This window comes from Bufo bufo, chromosome 1 (genome assembly GCF_905171765.1).
Source record: "Bufo bufo chromosome 1, aBufBuf1.1, whole genome shotgun sequence".
Lineage (NCBI taxonomy): Eukaryota > Metazoa > Chordata > Amphibia > Anura > Bufonidae > Bufo > Bufo bufo.
In genome coordinates, this window is record NC_053389.1 from 755,963,718 (window position 1) to 755,990,930 (window position 27,213).

General features: G+C 47.6%; 1 protein-coding gene across 1 annotated transcript; it reads right to left on the reverse strand.

Annotated features, from left to right (window-relative positions):
- Positions 1 to 91: 91 nt before the first annotated feature.
- Positions 92 to 21,632, reverse strand: SLC25A37 (solute carrier family 25 member 37). Its single transcript, XM_040414542.1, has 4 exons — positions 21,313 to 21,632; positions 8,391 to 8,619; positions 6,751 to 6,807; positions 92 to 1,667 (listed from the first exon to the last, which is right to left on the reverse strand). Exons 1-4 carry the CDS (start codon positions 21,490 to 21,492, stop codon positions 1,165 to 1,167), a joined length of 969 nt encoding a protein of 322 aa, XP_040270476.1. The 5' UTR covers positions 21,493 to 21,632; the 3' UTR covers positions 92 to 1,164.
- Positions 21,633 to 27,213: the final 5,581 nt, after the last annotated feature.

Genomic DNA, 27,213 nt, shown 5'->3' on the forward strand with positions numbered 1-27,213 from the left:
AGGGATCAGCAACCTCCGGCACTGCAGCTGTTCTGAAACTACAACTCCCAGGATGCTCCTTTTACTTCTAAGGGAGTTACAAGAACAGTGGAGAAAGTTGTAGTTTCACATTAGCTGGAGTGCCGAAGGTTTATGACCCTTGTTATAGGGGGAGATTTATCAAAACTGGTTTAGTTGTCCATAGCAACCAGATTCCACTTCCCATTTCCCTTGAGATAAGGCAGAGCCGAGCAGCTTGAGAGCGCCCCCTCCTGCATAGACAAAAACATGCTCTGTAAGAAAGACCTTCCAGCAGTCAGAAGGCCTGCCTGCCATCTTGCATCAGCCACGCTCTTTTCACACCACGTTAGGACCCTCTATCAAACAGACGTGGTGATTTTTGCCTGGCGTATACCTCCAACAAAAGGAACCACTGTCCCCCGCTGTATGTTTAACCCTTACTTTGATGTGAACAGGGCCTAATACCTTACACCAAGAGTCTGCAACCAGGGGAGCACCAGGTACTGAGGTACCATACGCCCCTACAAAGCATGCTCGGAGCTACGCCGTCACAACAACTGGGGATCCACGGGCTGCAGATGACTGCCCTAGAATAAGCAATGGGAAAAACAAATGCCTTAAAAAATAAGGAGCTTATTATCTTCACTATGATAACACATGGAGAACATTTACCCTGTTTCTTCCACTATAGAAAAATATCACGTAAAACTATTTACATAGAGAAACCCTCCGATATTAATATAACCTCTAAAATATTGTGCGTCGTCTTGTTCTCGGCTAAATTCGAATATGCATAAATAAATATATAGATATATAGGTAGATACATAGGACCCGCGGGCAGTGATATGTATCCATAGACATCTCTTGGAATAATATATACCTGTATGCTGTTACAGCAAAACTACAAGCCAGCACTGCTGGTCACCCCCTCTCCAAGCCATTGTAAATAAGGTAGAAGACACAAAAGGCTCTTCACATGGTGGAGGTTGTGGAAGTCAAAAACCAAAATCGCCCTCCATGGATTTTGGGGGGGGGGGGGGGGAGGGGGAATGGGTGCCTGTAATCAGAATATCAAATATACAAAGGAGACTACTGCAGGTTTAAAACAGGGATTCCCCGATACGGCTCCACCAGTAATGGTGTCCTCTTCTCGTGACCAGACCCTAATGGTGGTTTTTGCTCAGAAAGTACTTGAAGAATTCATACACCGACCATGCAATGGCCGTAGAAGGCATCTGATAGATCACCCGGGCTTGCACGCCCTTGAAAAAACCTGCCACCCCTCCAATTTGGTAGACCGTCCTAATGGCGTTGGCCATGCCCGAAAGTTGTCCGCTGATGTTGACAGAGCTGAGGGCCATGTTCTCCTGCGTGTTTAATAAGGTTTTGCATACATCTAAAGGTGTGGTGGCTGCGGCGGCCACGGCCCCGGCGATGGCTCCGGAGACTATGTGAGAACTGGGGTGGTACTGCCGCTGCGGATTCAGCTGCTCTTGGGTGAACTCGTAGGTGATGAAGTGAATGGCTTGGAAAGGGATGTTCATGAAGAGCTGGGTGGTGTAACTGCGGTAGAAGGCCCCCGCTCCTTCCGTCCTGCTGACAGTCCGGATGCAGTGCAGCATGCTCCTGTAGGGGGAGTTGTACATCTGCATTCTCTGCTTCACCACTGGGGACAAAGAAGAGACAATTACTTGTGGGTTTAGTTCGTACAACGTGAGAAGAACTGCGAGACCTGGAGTAATATCTCTTTATGAACAGATTTAGAAGACATGGGGTGAGGAGGGAGATTTATCAAAACTGGTGTAAAAGAAAAAACTGGCTTAGTTGCCCATAGCAACCAATCAGATTCCACCTTTCATTTTAAAAACTAGCGCTGAAAAATGGAATCTGATTGGTTGCTATGGGTTTTCCTTTACACCATGATGTTGAGAAAGTGGAAGAACTTTTAGGCCTCTTTCACACGGGCGTTGCGGGAAAATGTGCGGGTGCGTTGCAGGAGCACCCGCGATTTTTCCGCGCAAGTGCAAAACATTGTAATGCGTTTTGCACTCGCGTGAGAAAAATCGCGCATGTTTGGTACCCAAACCCGAACTTCTTCACAGAATTCGGGTTTGGGATCGGTGTTCTGTAGTTTGCTATTATTTTCCCTTATAACCATGTTATAAGGGAAAGTAATACATTCTGAATACAGAATGCATAGTAAAACAGCGTAAAACAGGGTTAAAAAAAAAAAAAAAAAAAAAAAAAAAAAATTTTTAAAAAAAAAATGTAACTCACCTTAATCCACTTGATCGCGCAGACCGGCATCTCCTTCTGTCTCCTTTGCTGAACAGGACCTGTGGTGAGCATTCATTACAGGTCAAGGACCTTTGGTGACGTCACTCCGGTCATCACATGATCTTTTACCATGGTGATGGATCATGTGATGACCGGAGTGACGTCACCAAAGGTCCTGTTCATGTAATGAATGCTCACCACAGGTCCTGTTCAGCAAAGGAGACAGAAGGAGATGCCGGTCTGCGCGATCAAGTGGACTAAGCTGAGTTAAATTATTATTATTTTTTTAACCCCTCCAGCGCTGTTTTACTATGCATTCTGTATTTAGAATGCTATTTTCCCTTATAACCATGTTATAAGGGAAAATAATAATGATTGGGTCTCCACCCCGATAGTCTCCTAGCAACCGTGCGTGAAAATCGCACCGCATCCGCACTTGCTTGCGATTTTCACGCAGCCCCATTCACTTCTATGGGGCCTGGGTTGCGTTAAAAAATGCAGAATATAGAGCATGCTGCGATTTTCACGCAACGCACAAGTGATGCGTAAAAATCACCGCTCATCTGAACAGCCCCATTGAAAATGAATGGGTTGGGATTCAGTGCGGGTACAATACGTTCACCTACCGCATTGCACCCGCGCGGAAATCTCGCCCGTGTGAACGCAGCCTTAAAGTGGTTGAAGAAACTCCAAAATTGGACCAATCCTTTCTTTCTGGCGATCCAATCCTGTCCCACACTGAAGCTGTGAGACGTATATAAGAATTCTTCCATGTGCGTCAAGATCAGCCATTCCTTCCTGAGCCCTTACTGACTAAGGCGACCATTTACAGCAGAAGCCCTCCCCCACTTTTCTGTCTGAAATAGGAGACCAAGCCTGACCCTCTTAGGCTGAATTCACATACGTCAGTAGCTTTATGCCTGAGCCGAATACAAAAAGGTGACACTTTTATGCACTGGTCTGGCGTCCATAGCCAGAGATACCAAAGCTGAAAAAAAAAAAACAGCACTTTTCAGTCCAAGACATCCACCATTAAAACGGATGCACCTGATGCTGAAGGCGATCGCACTGGGTCAGCTCTGGCTTTGTACTACTAAGCTGGAAAGGACAAACAGGACATGGATGGACATATGGGAACCCAGCTTAAAGGTTTTACAGTTTTCAAACCAGCCCCTGGATCTGTATACTTTTGTAATTGCATGTAATTAAAAAAAAAATTATCAAAGCTACCGAGTTATTCAATAAAATCTCTCTCTCTGTATAACGCCACCTGCTGTTTGCTCTTTTACTACTGTCTCTGTCCAGCTCAATGAGACGGAAGCACATGCTCAGTTATCTTTTAACTGCTACCAGCTGCAACAGAAAGGACACACCGGAGCAGTGAATGGGGAGATCTCTGGATCCATGTGAGGTGCAGGGCTGGTTCTAGCTTCGTTAGGGCTCACTCACACAAACGTATTTTATTTCTGTATCCTTTCCGATTTAAAAAAACTGGAAACGAAATGCACACAGAGTAATTCCCATGTCCGTTCCACTAAAAAAAATAAAAAAAAATAATAGAGAACATGTCCTATTAGTGTCTGCATTACGGACAAGGATAGGACTGTTCTATTAGGGGCCAGCTGTTACATTCTGCAAAATACGGAATGCACACAGGCGTCATCCATATTTTTTTTGTGGACCACAAAATACATAAGGTCGTGTGCATGAGCCCTTAGAAAGCCATTTTCATGTACTGCATGATGTCTGATTTTCATTGTTTTACATTATGCATGGGACAAGCCATTTAAGCACATTTAAGGGATGGGAAGTTCATTTCCAGCTTTCTCTGCCGTGTCCATCTTCAGGATGCTTTAAGATTTGCATAGATTTTCAGGTTTAGCGTTTTTTGAAGCAGACCCTCTATGGTGTAAAACGGATCTCCCCTTTACATTCCTGACGTCAGTGTTAATGATTACAAGACACGTGTAATAAGGTATGTTATAGGAGGCCTTGACGGGTTTTCCCTATATACAAAACAGAGGTCGCCTATAAAACTGCTGCAGACTTTCCAATGGCTGCATCGTCGTCCCAAGGACATTTTCCGCTGAGGTCGCTGAATACGATCTGCAGTAAAATCCTTCACAGAAGTAGTTGATTTCATTAACGGCCAAGTACAGTGCTCATACTTCATTATCAGCCGAACTGTCAGCTATTCCTCCCCCCCTAAAATAAATGCATGCTCAGCCCAGCCAAGCATACACGTGTTCTGAATGGGGAAAGGAAAATAAGCCACCACTAGACATATCTTATGAAGATTGAGCATGTGAAATTCAACATGTCCTATCCATCCGTCCGAATGTCGACATAACATCTAATACATATAAGATGGTCAGCCGGTCCTGGGTTGGGCTGATGTTAGAATGGCCGTCGTTAATCCTTCACTTTAATCTGAGTCATAGACAACCTAAACACACAGCTATACAATGCAAGCAGTGTGAGGAGGAAGAAGAGATGGCGGGGCCGAGGAGCCTTATGCAAGAAGAGCTTAATCATCCGAGAATGAACTTATGCAACCTCCTATTAGGCTTTGTGTCTCAACTCCTCACAGCCTTTAAGAGGTCTGCTTGGTCTTAGGCCTCCTTCACACAATTTTGGTTTGCTTTTTTCCCTTATGTTACATGGGGGGTTTTGTGGGCTTTTTTTTTTTTTAAGACATGTATTTTTACATGTGATTTTTGCATTTTTATTTTAAACACAAAACTATACACCCCCTTTGATGCCCTCTGTGGAAAAAAATAAAACAAAAAGGCATAACAGATTTAGGGTGGGTTCCCACTAGCGTTATGAATTCCGTTATGGAATCCATAAGACGGAAGCACGGATCCATTCTTCTGCCCATAGACTTGTATTATGACGGAATGCAAAACGGAAGCCTTTAAAAGGCATTCTGTCCTAATAGAAGTCTACGGGAATCAAAACGGATCCGTCTTAGCAGGCTGTGGCGTCTCATCACTTTCTCCTGCGGTCGGCGTAGACGCCAAAATAGGGATGTGAAAATGTGCATTATTAAGTGCTTAGGTCCTCCATTGCCTCTACAACAGTGCTAACCACAATACCCCCTGTGCCAGCCACGGTGCCCCAGAGAAAACCACACTGCCGAGCGCAACTACATTTCCATGCTCTTCTACTGCTGCACACATCTTCCTGTTCTGGTCTACAGAGGAAGATGAAGTCCCACGTGAAGCAATCTGTGAGTCATGTCCTGCCGAGCAACACTGCCCTACATTTCTGAGGCTGGTCATGCACATTCAACAGCTGTTGGGCAAACACTTTGGCTGCCTGCTATTCCTCCCATAGAAATATACACTCCGCTCAATGGGTCCTGAATGGGGAGCAAGCTGCTGCCAGACACCTCTAGCTGCAGCTTATCTCTACCTTAGAAGGAAAAGATTGGGCATGTTGAAAACCCCTCGTATTTACAGAGCAAACATTGGACAAGTATCTAATAAGCATTAGATGCTTGGTCAGTGCTGCTAAACTCAGCAGGTTTGGCCCACATTAAAAAGGATTTTCCGGGATACTGATGAACTATCCTCTGGATAGATCATGGGCATCTGATCGGTGGGGATCCGACACCTGGGACCCCCGCCGATCAGCTGTTTGATATGGCACCAGCGCTCGTGTGAGCACCACAGTCTCCTCTGCTCACCAAGCACAGCGCCGTACATTGTATAGTGGCTGTGCTTAGTATTGCAGCTCAGCCCCATTCACTTCTATGGAACGGAGCTGCTCCTAGGCCATGCGTGTGATTAACGCGTCATCACTGGCCCAGGCAAAGCTGTGAGAAGGCCGCAGCACTACTGCAAGCGCCAGTGCCTTCACAAACAGCCGGGATCCCGAGTGTCGGACCACCACCGATCAGATAGGTCATCAGAATTTAAGTCTCAGAAAACCCCTTTAATGTGTATGTATACCTTAACAGCCTGCAGCTATGTGAGCAGGACTCAAGGAGCCAATAAACCTTCAAGAGCTGCTGGTCAAACACTCAGACAGCTGACGGCCATCCCCCCGTACACGTGCACACTCGGCTCAGCTGAGGGTGCATGTGTTTTCAGTGGGGAGAGAGCAGAAACACTTCTCGCAGCAACTTATCTCCCCAGAGAAAGGATCAGCTTGGAAATTCACAGTGCCCAATCCATCTCCCCTCCAACATAATCTGATCAGAATACCCCCACATCGTCAGCCAGGCACAGGTTCGGCCAATATTAGTAAAACGTGTATGGGTTTTCGACCTATGTACATAAACAAGACAGTTCCTTTCCCTGACAGCAAGAAGGGATCCTGAAATAGTGAGAAATGATGGTGCTAAAGCAAAGATGAGGAAAGAAGATACATAGATAAAAACTGGTATAAAAGATTCAAATGGAATAGAAAAAAGGCAAAAATGAAAAAGTGGCCCAACACCCGAAGGGGGTGGAAATGTGAAGTACCTTCCGCTGGGTTCATGACGGCATCATGCAGCACTGTTGCCAGACTTCCTGCCACCCCTACAGATAAATAAAGGGTTAGTCATTCAGGACAACGTGACATATACCACAAAGCAAGAGACAACCAGCTTACGGAGAAATGCAGGCGAACAGTGAACGGCCAATTTTAATCTTAATAGTAATTTAATCTTAATAGTAGAATCTAAATAGTAATTAAAATAATAATAATGAATAATAATTCAAATGCTGATTAATTTCTCAACATAGCTTTATAATAGCTGGTGCTCAGTTTTTCTTTTTTCAGAGCTCCAAATCCTCAGTATAGAGAACGATCCTATTACCTGCAGCCGCCACTAGAGGGAGCTTACAAGCACACACGGTAGGCAGCAAACTCCTGACTGCCCTCTAGAGGTGCCTGAGGGATGGGGCTGCGCTATCAGAAAAACAGTTCCTACAGCCATAGAGATTCATCATCACAGAATTTTGGATCTAAAAAGAACATGACGGCAGAAGATCCATATTCACTTTTAGGGTACAGGGACATACAGGAAGTTTATTGCATACATTTTTACTCCTTCCTAGTCATCTGAATGAGGCTTGCGCAAAAAAAAAAAAAAAAAAAATCTAGGCTCATGCTGCAGAAACAATCCTTTTGAAATGAATGGAACAGATTTTCAGAATCTACGGTGTGTGAATATACCCCAAAGGATGTAAAAGTGGTGCAACAAAAGAAGCATTACTCACCTCACTGTTCCCCTGCTGCAGCCAGCTCTTCCGATGCTTACGAATCCCCTGCTGGTCTCAGCTTCCTGGTCCAGGCTGAACACTTCACTGCCTGCAGCGGTGGCCTGCCTTAGCCAGTGATTGGCTGAGTAGACTGCGATTTCCTGTGCGTCAAGCCCGGACCAGTAAGCAGAGAAGCTTAAAGGAGTTGTCTCATCTGAGACATTGGTGGCGTATCGTTAAGACATGGCGTCAATGTCTCCAGACCGGGAAACCTGAAACTGAAGGAGAGCGTGTCATGCATGTGGGGCATGGTCTCCATTCATTTCCATGGGACTGCCAAAAATTAGCAGAGCACTGGCTCGGCAATCTCCAGCAGACAGAGGTGAATGGAGCGTTGGCTGTGCTTGCGTGATGTGGTCGCCATTCATTTTTTAGGGGACTTCCGAAAATAGCCAAGCGTGCTCAATTGTCTATTTTTTGGAACGCCCTTAGAAAGGAATGGAGAGCACATCACGCATGCAGTGCGCGCTCCTGCAGTTTTCGAGGTCCCATTCTGGAGATAGGTGTGTGCCCCACCTCAGCGACCTATCTGACATTGGTGGCACATCCTAGCGATATGAGACAACCCCAATGGCTCCGAAACATGTGGATCAGAAGGATAACTGGCAGCGTAGACGAGCTTTTACTATTCGCTAAATTACCAGTGGTGGAAATTCACATCTGGTCCCATGCTCTGACCTTCTCCTAGGGATATTAGGCAAATCACCATCCTTATCAATGTCCACCCATATCCTGGTCAGTCGGAACGTGGGTCATCTTTATCAGGAAGACTTCTTGCACGGCCCTTTTAGGTTTGTGCTAATAAGGCTATCCTATTATCTATAGAGGCTACATGTAGGATAGGACCAGGACTTTACCATTCGCCACGTGACTGTTGCCAACATGATTGATTAAGCCCCCTATAGTAGTCTTCATTTTCTCGTAGCATGCAAAGTACAGAGCATGTGCTGGGCCCGCTCCCAGCATGGTCACATTGATTCCTCGCAAGGGGGTCATCAGCCCTTCAGAGCGGATCATCTTTCTCAAAGCCTCCATGACTCCTCGGTACTGGGCCTTGGGGTCCGGCTGCAAGCTTTGCATTCTGGTCTGGAAAAAAAAAATATAAAAATACATATTATTTAATAATCTGTAATTATCTAAATAAGAACAATGCTGGAAAACTGAGATAATTTGGTGCCATCATTTTTAACAAAACTTTGCGGATGGCGGTATTTTTCAACCACAGATTTTACCGCAAGTCCGCAGAAATTCCATCACTAAATCTGCAGGTGCCTGACTGTAGTAGACAGAAGCCAGCAATTTTAACACCATCTTATCTATGGTGCTGACAGACACCAGAAAAAAATAATAATAATCTGCTCCATTGTTTCCCACGGAGATCAGCAGCACCACAGCCACCTGACTGCTGCTTATCCTACTCCATTAAAACAGCGTGTGTGCAGATTACAGCTGCTGGCCGCCATCCAACTCATAGCCGTAAAGCCGAGCCAATAAAATTCTCTGAACTTTGTGCGTTGCATAAACCAGATTACACAACCCCCATGTAACAATGAACACACGGGCTCGTCAGCGCCACCTTCATACGTGTAGAGTGACAGGGCTAGCTTCCCGCCACCGGGCCTGTACATACTTGACTGGGTTCGTAGAAGCATCCTCCACAGAGCGGTACAGAATGTGACGGCGGATAGCAAAACAAGCTGGGCGTGCCAGGCGATCCCTGCAGCGCCGGTGGCACCTCCTCTGGCACGCCACACTACACAACATCAATATAATAGTGAGGCCGGCCTGGAATGAATCTCTAAGGCCCCTTTCACACGAGCGAGTATTCCGCGCGGATGCGATGCGTGAGGTGAACGCATTGCACCCGCACTGAATACCGACCCATTCATTTCTATGGGGCTGTGCACATGAGCGGTGATTTTCACGCATCACTTGTGCGTTGCGTGAAAATCACACCATGCTCTATTTTCTGTGTTTTTCACGCAACGCAGGCCCCATAGAAGTGAATGGGGCTGCGTGAAAATCGCAAGCATCTGCAAGCAAGTGCGGATGCGGTGCGATTCTCACGCACGGTTGCTGTTCACGGATCCTCAGGGAAAAGGTGGAGATGCCATCAATATCCAAGACACTCTAGGTCAGGGATGGCCAACCTGCGGCAAAACTACAACTCCCAGCATACAGCCTACAGCAGGGAGTTAGTTTTACCACAGCTGGAAAGCAGCAGGTTGGCCATCCCTGCTCTAGGTCATAAGGGCAGAGACACTGATGCTCCGATCCTTCCATGTGATCAATGTTGTTTGTAGGCCAACCCGAATGAAACATTGTAGTCAAGGGAAGGCACATGGCATCATAGAGGCCCCCCCCCCACTGACCCCAAGAACGCATGGGGTTCTTGGGGACAGTAGTGGCACTGTGCAAAGAAAGGGTCAGGAGTTAAAGGGGTTGTCTGGTTCCAGCAGAAAGTCAGACAACCCTTGGGGGTCACCCTGCAATAAAGAACTGATAAGTACTTACCTGGCAGATCCCACAATGGACATCAAGTTGACAACACGTAACTACTGCAGCCAGTCACTGGCCTCAGCAATCATGGCTGCAGTGTGTAAATCGTACTGGCTCTGCAGAGAATGGGGCGAGTATAGCAATTTTTTTAATTTCAGATTTTTGATTATCTCAGACAACCCCTTCAAGCAATTCTCTAACATACAATTAAATAGGCGATTGCACTTGGGACAGTAAAGGCTTGTAACGGAGTAAGCAAATGGAGATTATTCGTTGCACAATGATAGGTTTTCCAAAAATAATTTCCATATCTATATAAGATCTCTGCTGGCTGTCACTGGATAGGAACAAGGGTACACAGACCTGTCCTGGTCATACAGCAGAGCTGTACTGTAAGGAGCCGTGCACCTGTCTGACCAGGACAGATCTGTAGGCATACAGAAAGCAGAGATCTTGAGAACCAGTAGAAAAATCTATAGAAATAGTGATAACGGATATAACCTTTCATCATACAGTGCACAATACGTCTGACGTGTCCGTGTAAAGGCTTGGCTGTGCCTCATACTACACGTGAACCATGGATACATACATGGTGACCGACTAACCTATATACAACCACAAAACAGTGACCTGCACGGGGGCTCCAGGACATAAATGGCCAAAACCTTCTAACAGTCATCCTACAATTCCGTCTCCTGACGCTGGGTCAGTGGACGCCCTGGACTCCAATACTTTTGCAAATGTGCAACCATTACCATTTTCGATCTTGTAATCTCATATCAAGTGCCTAAATGCATTTTTTGTTCACCCCCAACATTTAAGAGGAGCCTGACAATACTACAGGTCCGCAAAAAAAAAAAAAAAAAAAGCTGCATGGCTGTTACGCAAAAAGATAGAACATGTCCTATCTTTTTGGATAGGCATTGTTACATTAAAGCCGCAAAAAAAAAACACGGATGCAATATGAATGTCACACGGACGTTATCCATATTTATTGTGGATCCGTGTTTTGTAAACCGCAAAATACATACGGTCGTGTGCATGAGCCCCAAGCTGGCCTTAGACATTGGCTAACTGGTGGCTGAATGCTAGTCTGGCCAACAACTATAACTCCGCACTTCCCCTCCCCATACAGGCTTGACTTGGCCACGCCGGCAAGTGTTCCTTATTGCCCCTATACACAGGCAAATTATCCGATACGAATGCTCGTTCCCAATGATTGCCTCATGTAAATGTGCCACCAATTAGAGTTTGCTCGTTCGTTGGGAGGAAGCATCGATGTAGTGGACTGGACACCAAATCCATCATCTCTGTGCTGTGTAAACAGGGATCTGCTTCCAGAAACAATGGGGGTCATTTACTGGGGGGCTGTTTTCAGCATAAAAAAAAAAAAAGTTGCAAGACCCTGTTTTGCATGTTTTTATTTTTTTTGTCACATGGGCATTTTAACTTTATCCTCACCACTTTGGAGTGGCGGGGGCCAGGCCTGCTCCATCGGCAGGAGGATGCACCTAATTAAGGACGAGGCGCACGGCTTCTCGTAACTTAGGCACATCCTCTGCCAGCACAAAGGGGAAACAAAGATGGGTGTAAAAAGACGGCCTTTGTAAATGACCCGCAATGATTCTCTAAGGGGATGAACACCCCAGCAGCGATTACTCATCCCCATACAGAGGAGCTGATTGCTGCATGTAAAGGGAGTTCTCACCTTCTCTGATGAGCAGGCAATTATTGGGAATGAACGGTTCATTGCTGATAATTGCCTTATCAGACTGACTCTGTAAATGACCCTCAATGATTCACCCAAGCAGCGATCACTCCACCCCATACAGCGGAGGAGATTGCTGCATGTAAAGGGAGTTCTGTGACAAGCAGGCAATTATTGGGAATGAACAGTTCATTGCTGATAATTGCCTTAAATCGGACAGCCTGTGTGAAGTGGTCTTACTTAGGAAAAGCTGCTGCCAAACGCATCTGGGGGCTGCTCATCTTCCATGAGAACAAAAGGATCAGGATCTTTTTCCCCCACTCGTTATGTGCCGTCAGTAGAGTCATAGCACCCCAATACTCAATAGATGGTCAGAATTCATGCAATGTGCATGGTCTACATGTGCTGTACACGGCGCGGTTTTACGAGAGGAGGGTTGAGTAATGCATCCTGGTGTAGTAACTAGATCTTATGTAAACAGCCTATCAGTGCTCGATAAGATTGCATCGGCTCCTTCCTCATTCTTCCCTCCTAAGAAACCTCAGATATAGTGCAATTGACAAGCAAACCTGAAGAAACACATCGGAGAACCTGCAGATACCTGCCGAGTGCCAGATCTACCACCATCACTAGGATTTAACATGTAAACATGGCTGCTGCGTTCCAGCATGGCGCACGTGTAGGATAATTCTAATCATAATGGGTATTCCAGCCTACAGTATTGATCGTCTAGCCACCGGATAGGTAATACAAGACAGATCGGTGGGGGTGCACTCGCTGAGACCTCCACTGATTGCTAAATAGGGGGTCCTCTGGTCTTCCTCACCACCTCCCATCCCTCCCCAGCTACAAAATCGCTGTCAAGAGCTTCAGTGGAGTGATGGCCGAGCATTCATGGTGTCTTTCTCTGCCACAAAAGAGGTTGGACGATCGCTCGAATATGCCACCCATGTCAGATAGGTGCGGGTCCCACCCATCTCTAGGACAGGACCGCCAAAGTGAACGAGGGTGCACAGTGCAAGCACAGCCATCCTCTGTGAAACATAGCCAAGCTGGCCCTCTGAAAATCTCATAGAAGTGAAAGGTGAATGCGCTTGTGCAGTGCGCTCTCCATTCACTTCTATGGAAGTTGTTGAAATAGCTGAGCGCGTTCACTCGGCTCTTTTCGGGACTCTTATAGAAGCGAATGGAGAGCACAACCCTCTTGCGTGGTGCGCTCTCCTTCACTTTGGAGTCCCCAGTCTAGATAGGTCTAAGATTGGTGGCAACGTGTTACAAGGACAAATCTCTCAAGAAGGGAGCAAGTCCTAGAGTTGGGACATCCCACAGATGTCAAGATGGGAACACCCCTTTAAGACATGGTCTACCACTTTAAAAGCTTTTCCCCATCCCATTTATGGCCTATCCATTTCTAGGACTTCCACCAATCAGACGCGTGGAGGTCGCTGCACCCCAGTTCTGACAGACGAGGCAGCCCCATCCAGCCAAAGACATGGATGGAGAGGTGGATATTCTGTGGGTATTATGCCATAAGTGTCTGAGAAGAGAAAACCTGATCCATGTGGCCCACAGTGAGCACTTAAAAGGATATTCTTGGATTGAGTCCAGCTGGGTTACGGACAGGGTCACATGCACCGCTGCAGCTAATGACTGGCCTCAGTGGTTGGGGACATGTCACTGCTGAGGACAGTCATTGGCTGCAGCAGCACCATAAGTACCCCAGCTGGAAGTAAACAAGCTGGGGACCGAAAAGGTCACCAAACTGAGCCAGGACATGGGAGGCTGGGAGCATCCAAATATGATTCTTTCCTTAAGTCAGACACACCACGAGGCTTACTTTAAAAGTCCAAGAATAGCCCTTTAAAGGGAACCTGTCATCACCTTTATGCTGTCCATACTAACGGCAGAATAAAGTAGAGACAGGTGAGCTGATTTCAGCGGTCTGTCATTTATAAGTTAAAAGTAAGTGGTTGCCAAGTACCAACATCACAATCATTGCAGACTGGGACTGGAAAAGAGTCCTGGCCACCTGAGAAGAGTCCTGGTTATCCATGAAGTCCTGCTCTCCTGCCCACCTGCTGATGACTGACAGGCTTCTACCTAGTTTTCTCCCTTTCTGTCTAGGAGAGAACTGCCAATCATCAGCAGATGGGCGAGAGAGCAGGAGATTATGGATAACCAGGACTCTTCTCAGGTAGATTTGACTCTTTTCAAGGCCTGGGCTGTAATGATTATGATGCTGGTTCTCAGCAACCACTTACCTTTAGCTCATGAGTGACACAGCGCTGACATCAGCATTTCTGTCTCTACTTTAGGTTATCCTCAGTATGGGCAGCATAAAGATGATGACAGGTTCCCTTTAAGTCAATGGCGGCAACAAATCTATTAAACAAAAGACATTTTGATAAATCGACCCCAATATCTCTACCTCTCTATACAATATATGGCAGAGTGCTTCATATCCAGGACAACAATATATAGGTGGGAATTTTACTAATGCAGAAGTCTGGCAGTTTACACTGCCACCCCACCTGACAATATCATTTACATAGGACTGCAGGCATTTATATAAGCAGCCGCGAAGAGTAATCAGTTCGCAGCCGACTATCTCCTCTCCGATATCATTGCACAATGCTCATCAGCGCAGCGCAGGAATGACATGGCACTTTTACCTCAGCCAAACAGACTGGGCGGGGGAGTTAAATAAGCATTTAGTAAGATCATGATCTGAGGCACTTGTGAGGTGAAGTCCGGCCCTGGCACCGCCGCTGTGTAAGCTTCTCGTTTTATGAACTGGCTGTAAATGTTACCGATCAATGGCAGGCGCCTGCCAGAGCTTTACCCCCCTCCCCCCGTGCCCGCCACATGATGGATGCCTTCCCTGATCAGCAGCCTAATCTCCGCTGTAATTCTGGAAATCCTCGGCATTACAAGACACGAGCCCTTCACCACACCACTTCCAAGGAAGTTTTAGGATTTCAAAAGAGCCGATGACTGGTTCCTGCTGCCGGAATGGTTCACACTTAAAGGGCTTCTGTCACCCCACTAAAGTGATTTTTTTTTTTTGGGCTAGTTAAATTAGTTATATTGCGATATATGAAAATATAATGCTCTTACTTTGATTCAGCAGTTCCTTCTAAAAACGAAGTTTTATAATATGTAAATTCGGTCTCTACCAGCAAGTAGGGCGTCTACTTGCTGGTAGCTGCTGCAGAAAACCGCCCCCTCCTTCTGTTGATTGACAGGGCCAGCCGCGATCTCCTCCTCCGGCCAGCCCTGTCAGCATTTCAAAAATCGCGCGCCTGTGTTCATTCGGCGCAGGCGCTCTGAGATGAGGAGGCTCGCCTCCTCAGAACTCCCTCAGTGCGCCTGCGCCGATGACATCACCGAAATAGAAGACGTCATCGGCGCAGGCGCACTGAGGGAGTGCTGAGGAGGCGAGCCTCCTCATCTCAGAGCGCCTGCGCCGAATGAACACAGGCGCGCGATTTTTGAAATGCCAACAGGGCTGGCCGGAGGAGGAGATCCCGGCTGGCCCTGTCAATCAACACAACGAGGGGGCGGTTTTCTGCAGCTGCTACCAGCAAGTAGCCGCCCTACTTGCTGGTAGAGACCGGATTTACATATTATAAAACTTTGTTTTTAGAAGAAACTGCTGAATCAAAGTAAGTAAGAGCATTATATTTTCATATATCGCAATATAACTAATTTAACTAGCCCAAAAAAAAAAAAAAAAAAAAAAAAAAATCACTTTAGTGGGGTGACAGAAGCCCTTTAAAGGGGACACGACACTAGATTTCGGACATTCAGCGTACTGAACACGTCTCTCGAAGCTCTCCGTTATAGCATTCAGCATGTAAAGAAGTTATAATACAGCGCTGTATGTAAGGAGAGGAGTCCGGCAGTATCTGGTACAGATGAAACCAGGGCCAGCACCATGCTACAAAGCAGAAGCCCGTTACTGACGGACTCTTCTCATACATACAATGCAGCGCACTGCGGTGGAGGGTGCGCTCCACCACCCCAGAAGTATCAGCACTGGAAGGACTGATACGTTCCACGATATTGTATGTGGCACGCACCCTTCTGCCAAGCGTCTCACTCGCCGGAAGTCCCATGGCGTTTTACTATTTAAACCTGGGACTCACCCGCGGCATATGTCCGCACCTGAAGTGAGACTAGCCACACGTTTGGGGACAGTTCATGCGAGTAATTGCTTTCAGCATTATGATTTTATGCTAGCAAATTTATCTTTTCTTTTTCTTTAACAAGATCTCATTCCATTGCAGGAGGGACTTGGTTATCCATATTCACTGGCTCCTCGTGGGAGGTACCCTTATCATGTGCCTCATTATACATCTGTGCAGCCAGCTTCCTTCATCATAGTGGCTTTTTTGTTATCGGTCACCCTATATTTAGCTTTATTTGGTTTAGCCTATCCAGGCTTCCCCCCCCCCCCCCACTCAACTCCCTGAAGAACCCCGTTTTGGGGAGAAAATGTTTATTTACTAATTAGGGAGTATCAGGGTATTGTAGGGTAGGAACGAGGACGGAGGGTCTCCACCTTCAGGGGATTAGGGGCAAGTAGGGTTACACTAGGGAAAACCCCCCTCAAGAATCCCCGCATTGCCCACCTCACTATTCCTAAGTGTTTGCTTATCTTATATTATCATCAAGATAACGCGAGAATGTATATAGCTGATTAGGGTTAATATATGTATACATCTGGACCTTCGTTTTATGTCTTTTAAGTGACTTTAATAAAGATTGAGGTTTTAAAGAGTCCTTTTTGATTGAGTTTTCTTTGAGTATTTTGTGACTTAAGTTGAAAAGGGATTATATCATTTTAATAAGTTAGATGTCTAATTAAGAAGGTAATTGTCCTCTGGATAGGTCATCAATATCAGATTGGCGGGATTATGATTCCCGGGACCACCGCTGATCAGCTGTTAGAAGAGGCTGGCGCTGCAGCCTCCTCCGAGGCCGGTGACATCACCGTACATCAGTCACATGGCCTAGTTACAGCTCAGCCCCTTATTGAAGTGAACGGGGCTGAGCTGCAATACCAAGCACAGCCACTATACTATGTACGGCGCTGTGCTGGGAGAAGGCTGCTCTCACCAGAGCTCCGTGGAGCGGCGGCTCCCTGAAAGAGCTGATCCGCGGGGGTCGAGACCTTGTACCTCCACCGACCAGCTGTTTGAAGAGTCCTCCTCGCACAGCGCTGTACATTGTCTAGTGGCCGTGCTTGGTATTGCACCTCAGGTCCATTCAGGAGCTGTAATACCAGCTGCATTACGAGCAAACACTTCCTTCCCAGAAACGAATGAATAGAATTAACAACTTTATGCGCCCAGGCCATGTGACCGATGAAAGTGATCTCTTCAAACAGCTGACCGGCCGGGGGGTGCCGGACCACGACCAATCAGAAACTGATGACCCATCCAGAGGACGGGCCAGCAATATTCCGCTTCGACAACAGGACTTTACCTCCAGCTTCTCCAGGCTTCTGAATGGCCAGTCGTCCTAGGTATGCAGCCATTCCTCTGAATTTCTGCAACAGCTATATACATTACAGTCCTTTTGTCCATACAACACAGCAAATAACATTCCAAAGCCATGAATGCTGGAGCTCTGGATACAAAATTTATTTTGCCGTTCACTGACAGGAAGCAGAGGGGGGAAATAAATAAATAAATACATACATACTTCTCATAGCTAAAAGATTGCTCCAACTGTATCCGGCTGAAGCAGGCCTCTGTGAGCTTCGGCTCCGTTCACACTACCTTATGTCACAAACCCCCGGAGCCCAACTGACGCATGTGGAGAATGTTGCACAAATAGGGTATACGCCATCATTTGGGACTTTTTTACAAAATGTCCCCCGCAGCTCCTCCAAGTGTTACGCGATTTGAATCAGAGGATCAGTCACCACTGAGAACATGTTTTTAGCACATACGTGGACTCCTTTCCCGTCATGTAACAATAACTCTGGAGCATCTTTTCTCAGAACTCTGCGTTCAGCTGTTGCTCTATTATTCCTCCTAAAAACGTTGGAAAAGGCAAAGGCACAGCTAGATGCCCCCCCTTGCCAGCCCACGACTAATATGAATATGCATTACTAAAGCTTCAGCTGCTCTACACGTGTAGCCCTGAACCTGTATAAGTGACACTGAGGGCAGAAGAGTACAGAGGAAGCCAAGGACAAAGATCATGAATGAGAGGGAGCGGGCACAGGGCACAGCCGTGACCTACTACATACAAAGCAAACTTCACATCAGCCCTAATACTACCGGCACATGGTGGACAGAGCGGCGCCGACAAAGTCACCCTATTAAAAAAATAAACTACGGTATATACAGAAAGGTTATTAATACACGGAGATCGCAAATTTTATTGCAGAACATTTTCTGCAACTGAAAATCCGTTCCATTCACATTGTAGAAATCCACACGCTTCCCACTAAGGATGAGCGAATCGACTTCGAATGAAACATAGCGCTCCGTACAGTATTAGAATGTATTGGCTCCGATGAGACGAAGTTATTGCTTTACGAAGTCTAATAAATTAATTTGTACTGTAAAAAATACATTTCCCGTTCTACCATCACTGACGGGATTCTTCAGTGTTCCTCAACTCTGGTCCTCGGGACCACCAATCGGTCATGTTTTTAGGATTTCCTTAGTACTGAGCAGGCGATATAATTAGTGTCCGTGCATCAGGACTTACCTCAGGTGTTCATTCTGCGGGATATTCTCAAATCCTGAGCGGTAGGTGAGCCCTGAGGACCGGAGTTGGGGAATGTATAAGCAGTGAGCCTATGGCGCTCTCTGTCCCCTGCTGTGAGGGGCCCGCTTATCTTTCTTGTAAGATTATAATAAGAACAGTTATATGTATTAGGGCTCATGTACACAAACCCATTTTTTGTCTAGGTCCGTTCCTTTTTTTTTTTTTGCAGCCCGTATGCGGAACCATTCATTTCAATGGGGCCACACAAAAAAAAAAAAAAAAAAAAAAAAGAAGGAAATGACTAAGTATGCATTCCGTTTCGCAAAAAAAAATAAAAAAATAGAACATGTCCTATTCTTGTCAGTTTTGCCAAGGATAGGCATTGTTAGAATTGAGCCACAAAAAAAAAAAAAAAAAAAAAAAAACGGATGCAATACAGATGTCACACGCAAAATACATACGGTCGTGTGCATGAGCCCTTAGGTTTCTGGAAATTGGACGTTGATCCGGGGAATTATTCCAATTGACATATCGGGTCAGGAATATGTGGCGGGTGGAAAGCGCCTCGTGGTTTTTTTTTCCTTCGGCTGTAGAGCTCCAGGCTGGATTTGATGGACCTGCGCCTTCTTCGTTAACTGCATATAACGCTATAGGCTCGGTTTCCGCCAGAAAATCCACAACATGAAGACTGGGGCTGATAATTGTCTATCTCCACGTTGAATCCACATTCTGCAGCGGAAGTTATATTGTGTTGCGGATTTCCTGCACGAGAATCTCTCCATTCAGGTCAACGGGAAACTAGTTCTGCAGTGGAAAACGCAAAACAGAATCCACGTGGATTTTGTTGTAGATTTTTCCGCAGTGTTTTCCACTGCAGAACCAGTTTCCCGTTGAATTGAATTGGTCCCAATAAGCGTAAGGCCCCATTCACACCACCGTATTTCTGATCCTTATTTCACACAGATTGGATGGAATCTCATTCATTTCCATGGGTCCGCACCGTGTTTTGTCCACATCGTATGTCCGTTCCGCAAAAAAATTTAAATAAAGAACTTGTCCTATTCTTGTCCGTTTTGCAGACAAGAATAGGAATTGGTACAATGGGTCTTCAAAACAAAAACAAAAAAACGAAAAAAACAAAAAAAAAACGGTTGGAACATGAAAGTCATGTGTATTTTTTGAAGATCCGCGTTTTGCAGATTGCAAAATAAATATGGTCATGTGAATGCACCCTTAGGGCCCTGCACACGGCCTTATCCATTTTTGGGGTCTGCAAATAACGCATACCAGCCGAAAGCCTGCCACTATTATCCTTGTCCGGGGGCTGCGGAACGGACGTACGGATGTAGACAGCACACGGTATTCTTTCCTCACCTTTGAAGTCAATGGGTCCACACCGATTCCGTGAGAAATGCGGAACGTACGCGGACCAAAACCACAGCCATGTGCGTGAGGCCTAATTCACACCAAAAATTCTGCACCTGGCGAATTTCTGGCAGGCACTCTTAAGGTCCAGAAGTGCCAATCCCCAGATCTTGGCTCTACCTGCAAAGTACGAAGCGGCTGCCACATGATGCCGGGGAATTCTTCGTTAGAGACAATGATTCCACTGTGCCGACGGGCGAGAGCTCCACGTGTTTACTACTTATTCGGCTACCACGTCATGCCATCCCTACCAGTCACAAATCAGATGCTTCCACAATACAAAAGGGATGGCAAGTAACTAGGACATGGATCAGCAATCTCCGGCACTTAAGGGGAACCTGTCACCGGGATTTTATGTATAGAGCTGAGGACATGGGCTGCTAGATGGCCGCTAGCACATCCGCAATATCCAGTCCCCATAGCTCTGTGTGCTTTTATTGTGTAAAAAAAAAAAAATTTGATACATATGCAAATTAACCTGAGATGAGTCCTGTGTGTGAGATGAGTCAGGGACAGGACTCATCTCAGGGTAATTTGCATATGTATCAAATCGGGTTTTTTACACAATAAAAGCGCAGAGAGCTATGGGGACTGGGTATTGCGGATGTGCTAGCGGCCATCTAGCAGCCCATGTCCTCAGCTCTATGCACAAAATCCCGGTGACAGGTTCCCTTTAAGGTGTTGTGAAACTACAACTCCCACCATGCCCTATTCACTTCTACGGGAGACCCAAGAACAGCCTGGCAAGTTTGCATGTTGGGAGTTGTAGTTTCACAACACATGGAGTGCCGGAGGTGGCTGATCCCTACGTAGGATAAGCCGTCACCTTCTGTTTGGTATTGGTCCACAGGAGCCGGGACAATCTTTTGCTGCAGTCGCCCCTGCACAGCTGGCAGGGGGTCCAGACCCCCAGCGATAAGAAAGTGACGGCTTATCCTAGCGATCACTTTCTACGATGCAATGTGAGCGATCTATAATACAGATGGACCGGTCATACATTATATTGCGGAATTGCTATTTAAGCATTTGTCCTAAAACAGAAGAGGAAAAACTTCTGCAATCTGCTGGAAAAGTCTGATTGATGGGGTCCTGAGAATGGGGCTGCAAAGAAGCGTGGGGACATGCACACACTCCCCATTATACCCTATGGAAGATGCAACTTATTAATCTCTCCAGGTGTTGTGGAACTACAACTGACAGCATGCCCTGGCAGCTTCAGGCTTTCATGGCATGCTGGGAGTTGTAGTTTTTACAGCAGCTCTGATCACTGGTTATGGGTGGGCGCCCCTAGTCCAATGCACTGGCAACTGTCAGAGCAAAGTACAAGTAGGTAACCTGCCCCACATTACACCCTGCCATGCTCCACGCACAGCGCCATGACACCTGTCACGCCGGCCCGCCCCCTCCCGGGCTCTCACCTTGACAGAGTCCACCGGATACATGACCGTATGCTCCAGGATTCCTGCCACGGCTCCCGCCGCCATGTGCGTCAGCGGAGAGGCTCCCTCCGGTAAGCTCTCGTATTCGTCAGCCTCCCCAGGCAAGGCGGGAACTCCGTCCCTTGCTTCCATTGAGAGACCAGGGCTTCGTAGCTCCATGGAGCTGACAGATACACGAGAACAGCCCCCTCCCCCTGGTGTGTAGCGAGCAGGCCAAGCTCTGCCCGCTGACTGAAGCCAAAACTCTCCTCTCCAGCCTACTATACCCGGGTGACGTCACGGAGAAGGCGGGGCTACCTGACGGTCAGCGGCCACAGTCCGCGGCGTCTCTCTACCTTGGAGACCAAAGCGAGGGGTCGCTCGTGGATTGGCTCTTGGAAAGTTACAACTTTTGCTGCTGCCACGCCCACTTTGGTTATGGAACTAGGGTGTCACGTGGGAGCGCTGATATGGGATGGAATGCAGGAGAGTTCAGAATACTTGTGTTCGCTTTCCGGGAAACCCAGCAGTCAGTGTCAGGGGAGTGTTCAGGGGTCACAGTCAGTGTCAGTGGAGTGCTTGGGGGTCTCAGTGTCAGGGGAGTGCTCGGGGGTCATAGTCAGTGTCAGGGGAGTTCTCAGGGGTCACAGTCAGTGTCAGTGGAGTGCTTGGGGGTCTCAGTGTCAGGGGAGTGCTCGGGGGTCATAGTCAGTGTCAGGGGAGTGCTCGGGGGTCGGGTTCAGTGTCAGGGGGGTGCTCGGGGGTCTCAGTGTCAAGGGAGTGCTCAGGGGTCACAGTCAGTGTCAGGGGAATGTTTAGGGGTCGGGTTCAGTGTCAGGGGAGTGCTTGGGGGTCAGTGTCAGGGGAGTGCTCTGGGGTCACAGTCGGTGTCAGGGGAATGTTTAGGGATCACAATGTTCAGGGATCACAGTCAGTGCTAAGGGAGTACTCTGGTCAGTGTCAGGGGAGTGCTCAGGGGTCGGGTTCAGTGTCAGGGGAGTGCTCGGGGTCGGGTTCAGTGTCAGGGGAGTGCTCGGGGGTCACAGTCAGTGTCAGGGGAGTGCTCGGGGGTCACAGTCAGTGTCAGGGGAGTGCTCGGGGGTCACAGTCAGTGTCAGGGGAGTGCTCGGGGGTCACAGTCAGTGTCAGGGGAGTGCTCGGGGGTTACAGTCAGTGTCAGGGGAGTGCTCAGGGGTCAGTGTCAGGGGTCATTGTTAGGGGAGTGCTCAGGGGTTACAGTCAGTGTCAGGGGAGTGCTCAGGGGTCAGTGTCAGGGGTCATTGTTAGGGGAGTTCTCGGGGGTCACAGTCAGTGTCAGGGGAGTGCTCAGGGGTTACAGTCAGTGTCAGGGGAGTGCTCTGGGGTCAGTCAGTGTCAGGGGAGTGCTCAGGGGTTACAGTCAGTGTCAGGGGAGTGCTCAGGGGTTACAGTCAGTGTCAGGGGAGTGCTCAGGGGTTACAGTCAGTGTCAGGGGAGTGCTCAGGGGTTACAGTCAGTGTCAGGGGAGTGCTCTGGGGTCACAGTCAGTGTCAGGGGAGTGCTCAGGGGTCGGGTTCAGTGTCAGGGGAGTGCTCAGGGGTCGGGTTCAGTGTCAGGGGAGTGCTCGGGGTCGGGTTCAGTGTCAGGGGAGTGCTCGGGGGTCACAGTCAGTGTCAGGGGAGTGCTCGGGGGTCACAGTCAGTGTCAGGGGAGTGCTCGGGGGTTACAGTCAGTGTCAGGGGAGTGCTCAGGGGTCAGTGTCAGGGGTCATTGTTAGGGGAGTGCTCAGGGGTTACAGTCAGTGTCAGGGGAGTGCTCAGGGGTCAGTGTCAGGGGTCATTGTTAGGGGAGTTCTCGGGGGTCACAGTCAGTGTCAGGGGAGTGCTCAGGGGTTACAGTCAGTGTCAGGGGAGTGCTCAGGGGTTACAGTCAGTGTCAGGGGAGTGCTCAGGGGTTACAGTCAGTGTCAGGGGAGTGCTCAGGGGTTACAGTCAGTGTCAGGGGAGTGCTCAGGGGTTACAGTCAGTGTCAGGGGAGTGCTCTGGGGTCACAGTCAGTGTCAGGGGAGTGCTCGGGGGTCAGTCAGTCCTTGGTGCGGACCCCCACTAATCATATACTGATGACCTATTCAACCACGTAGACTGCCTCAGTAGTACGTACGCCCTTGTGAGCGCTGTGCCCGCCGAGCTTCCTTTGGCTATGCGGGCATTACTCCTTTACTATGGATGACCTATCCTAAGAACAGGCCGCTAGTATAGACACCCCGCACTCCCACCGATCAACTGTTTCAGAGTAGCTCTGGTGCAGCACAGCTCCGTCCATTGTATGGTGTATGGAGCTTGTAGCAGGACACATTGACTTCAATGGGAGCAGCGGTGCAGTAACTAAAGTTGGGCAGTTCTGGCCCCGAGGCTAGTACAGAACAGCTGATTGGCAGGGGTGCGGGGTGTCAAATGCCTGCCAATCAGATATTGGTGGCCTATCCTGAAGATAGTCCATCAATTTTAAAGGAGTGGACAACCCCTTTAGGCCTTATGTAGACGGCCGTATTTTCGGTCTGCGTCTGATCCCCTCTTTTTTGCGGTTTCGTGGACCCATTCTTTTCTATGGGGCGGCAAAAAATGAAGACAGCCACACGGCATGGGGCACATTTGGTAGGTTTCCAAAAAGTAGGGACCAGATGGCTGGCCTATGACTGCAGGGTCAGACTACATAAGGTTTGTTTGTCGTCTGTTACCATGGAGACATTCAGCTCTGCACAGGGTCACAGGAGACTTTTCATCATTATTTGTTTGTATCCGACCACATCCATTTAATCTGAGTATTGTTTTGTCGCGACCGATGACCATGTGGTAAGATCTCGTCACGAGTGGAGCGTTAGGAGCAGGAGATTTGGACTGAAAGCTCTGCACATGCAGAACGCACATCTTCAGGTGCGATCATCTGCCCAGCTCATAGGATTCAGTAACAACAGGCACAGAGGCTTCGCTTTACTGGAAATGACATCCGATACTGAAAATGGAATTTCCCTGATGTCCTCATCCGCATCTAATTTAGGAATCGCTCAGTCCGGTGTCTTCGGGAATTTCACTGCTTTCAGTTTGCTGACGGGATCTGTGCGTGTAACACGGGTCTGCATACTACTTTTTACAGTAGTTAAAGGGGTTGTCCATATCCCTATTTCATGCTCCGATGCTCTCCCTTGCCCTGCTCTGGATCGTGCAGGCCAAGGGCTTGTTTGCGTATCTTTTCACACTGCTAGGACGAGGCTTCCGCCTAGCAGTGTTCTCGGTGATGTCACCGGCACTGTTGTGTGTGCTTTAGCAGTACCCTAGCCGTGTTACAGGCTAGGAGGGCAACGCTAAAGCCTCCCCATCAGTCTTGGTGATGTCACCAGGCTCACTGCTAGGCTGAAGCCTCCTCCTAGCTTACCCTATGGAGAGCCCGGTACGTCACTAGATCTCCATAAAAAGCCTTTGCCCCGCGCAATTCATGAAATGCTCCGATGCTCATATTAGGGGGGCTGCTTGGGTGAAAACGGTGGTCTGTTTGGGTTCAGCTCATAACCCGGACAACCCCTTTAAGAGACAATTGAAGATTGTAGGCATCTACAGTGTAAACAATGCCAAAAATTCTGACGCTCCTATATTATTCCTCTTGGAAATATGTGAATAAGTTGACAACTGGCCTTTACCATCGCCCTTGTCAATAGGGTGCCAGACACTCTCATCACTGTCTGGATGTGTAAATCTGGTCCTACGTATGAGGCCTCATGCACACGACCGTTGTTGTGTTCCGTTCCGCAAAATGTGCTTCCGTTGTTCCGTGATCCGTTTCCCTTTTTGTTTCCGTGTGTCTTCCTTTATTTTTGGAGGATCACCAGACATGAAGGAAAGTAAAAAAAAATCTAAGTCAAGTTTGCCATGCAAATGATAGGAAAAAAACGGACGCGGACGCGGATGACAATCTTGTGTGCCTCCGCGTTTTTTCACGGTCCCATTGACTTGAATGGGTCCGCGAACCGTTTTCCATGAAAAAAATAGGACAGGTCCTATTTTTTTGACAGCCTGGAACCACGGATCACGGACGCGTATGACAAACGGTGCTTTAGCCGAGTTTTCAACGGACCCATTGAAAGTCAATGGGTCCGCAGAAAATCACGGAAAACGGAACAACGGACACGGAACACAACAACGGTCGTGTGCATGAGGCCTTAGACATATGCTAGCCGAACCTGCTGATTGTGGTGAAAATGGCTGACAATCTAATGTGCATCCGGGACTCCCGACTCTCCCCGATGTCGAGGGCGATAAGGATCAGGCCATTAGATTTCAAGTGCCCAGTTCTTCTGTTCTTGGTACCATCTTCCTCTTCCTACTGGGAACACTTGCATGCTCAGCCAAGCTGATGGGATGGGGAGTGATAACCAACTGAACAAGCTGTCTTTTATGTAGGCACATAATGTTGGTCAATGATAACACCCGGTTATGAAATTATTAAAATTTCCAGGAAGTAAAGGAGGAACTCCGCAGCAGGAATGCTCTAAGAATAGATGTTCCAGAATTGTATCATGATATGGGCTTCATATGTCGGCTACAAATCACCATTTTCTACTATATTGATGACGTTACTGGCACACCTAAGGCTATGTTCACATTCTTGTGCAGTACTTAGCGCTATTCTCGCCAACAAAATAACCTAAACCTTACAAAAAATTTGAGTGGACCCCATTAAAAGTTAGTTGGAGGAGGGGAGTGTCATACAATGGTTCCAATATAGCAGGGATGCCCAATCGGCGGTGCTCCAGCTGTTGCAAAACTACAACTCCCAGCATGCCCAGACAGCCTACAGCTATCAGCCGACAACAGGGCATGGTGGGAGTTGTAGTTTTACAACAGCTGGACGACCGCAGGTTGGCCAGCCCTGCAATATAGGGTTGTGGCCTGCCATGATGCAGATGGCACATGCAGTACTAAATGGTATGTTAGGTAACTGAATGCAAGGTAGTTGTCCGTCCGTCCGTCCCCCCCTGCCTACTGCTGTTTGGCTTCTGCCTCCAGCTTTTTTATGAAGCTGTATTTTGTCTGGCAGAATGCCGGGGCTCATGCCGGAAACCCATCAGACCCAATTATAACGAATGGGATCCGCTGGGAGGTGTCTGGCATATGGCGGATCTAGCAATCCTGGTATTCTGTTCCTATGCCAGAAGAGGGTTCTGGAATTTAAAGGGGATCTGTCACCAGCGACCTCCCAATCCAGTTGCTTACGGAGACACCGAGCTGTGGTTCACCTGATTAAAACCATTTTTCTTTTGTTGATCCCAGGCTCCATCCCTGAAATATGATCCTTTTTCTTATCATTCAAATTGGCCCTTTGGTGCAATGAGGGCGTCACCATGGCTGTTGTTGCACCCAAGCCCTGCTCCTTTCTGTGGCCGGCCCCTCTCTCGTTGCTTTGATTGACAGGACCAAGCAGTGGTAAAACAACAAGGTGAACCTAGCCTGAGTACAACAAATGATCATTGGTGGACATATCATGCGTCGCTTCACATTATTGTAAATGATAGGATCATAGCGTCCTACAGGCGATACATTCGTTTGGAGTTGTGACCACTACTTTCATGGTCAGTGCTACTTAGCCTTTTGTGTATTTTTCGCAGGCTATGGCATATTTCAGGCTCCGTGTTTATGGGGCCTTACAGTCCCTGGTAGCGGCAGAATTAAGGGACCGGCGACTCTGCTAATGTCTGTTCAGATAAGACTGATAACGTGACCGCTCCAACATCTTCTATGGCCAGCGTTAGGCTTCCTTCACACCAAAAATGATATCTGGTGTTTTTACTGCAAAAGACGTACAAAAAAACATAAACGCCAAATAACACGGTTAAAACTAGGAATAAAACTGCAATAAAACCTATGTGTG

Excerpts from the sequence above, each read along its gene's own strand:
- SLC25A37 (XM_040414542.1), bottom strand. The coding sequence starts at position 21,492 with ATGGAGCTACGAAGCCCTGGTCTCTCAATGGAAGCAAGGGACGGAGTT. Across the intron at positions 8,620-21,312 it reads ATCCGGTGGACTCTGTCAAG|ACCAGAATGCAAAGCTTGCA; the intron begins GTGAGAGCCCGG and ends TTTTTTTTCCAG. Across the intron at positions 6,808-8,390 it reads CAACAGTCACGTGGCGAATG|GGGTGGCAGGAAGTCTGGCA; the intron begins GTAAAGTCCTGG and ends ATTTATCTGTAG.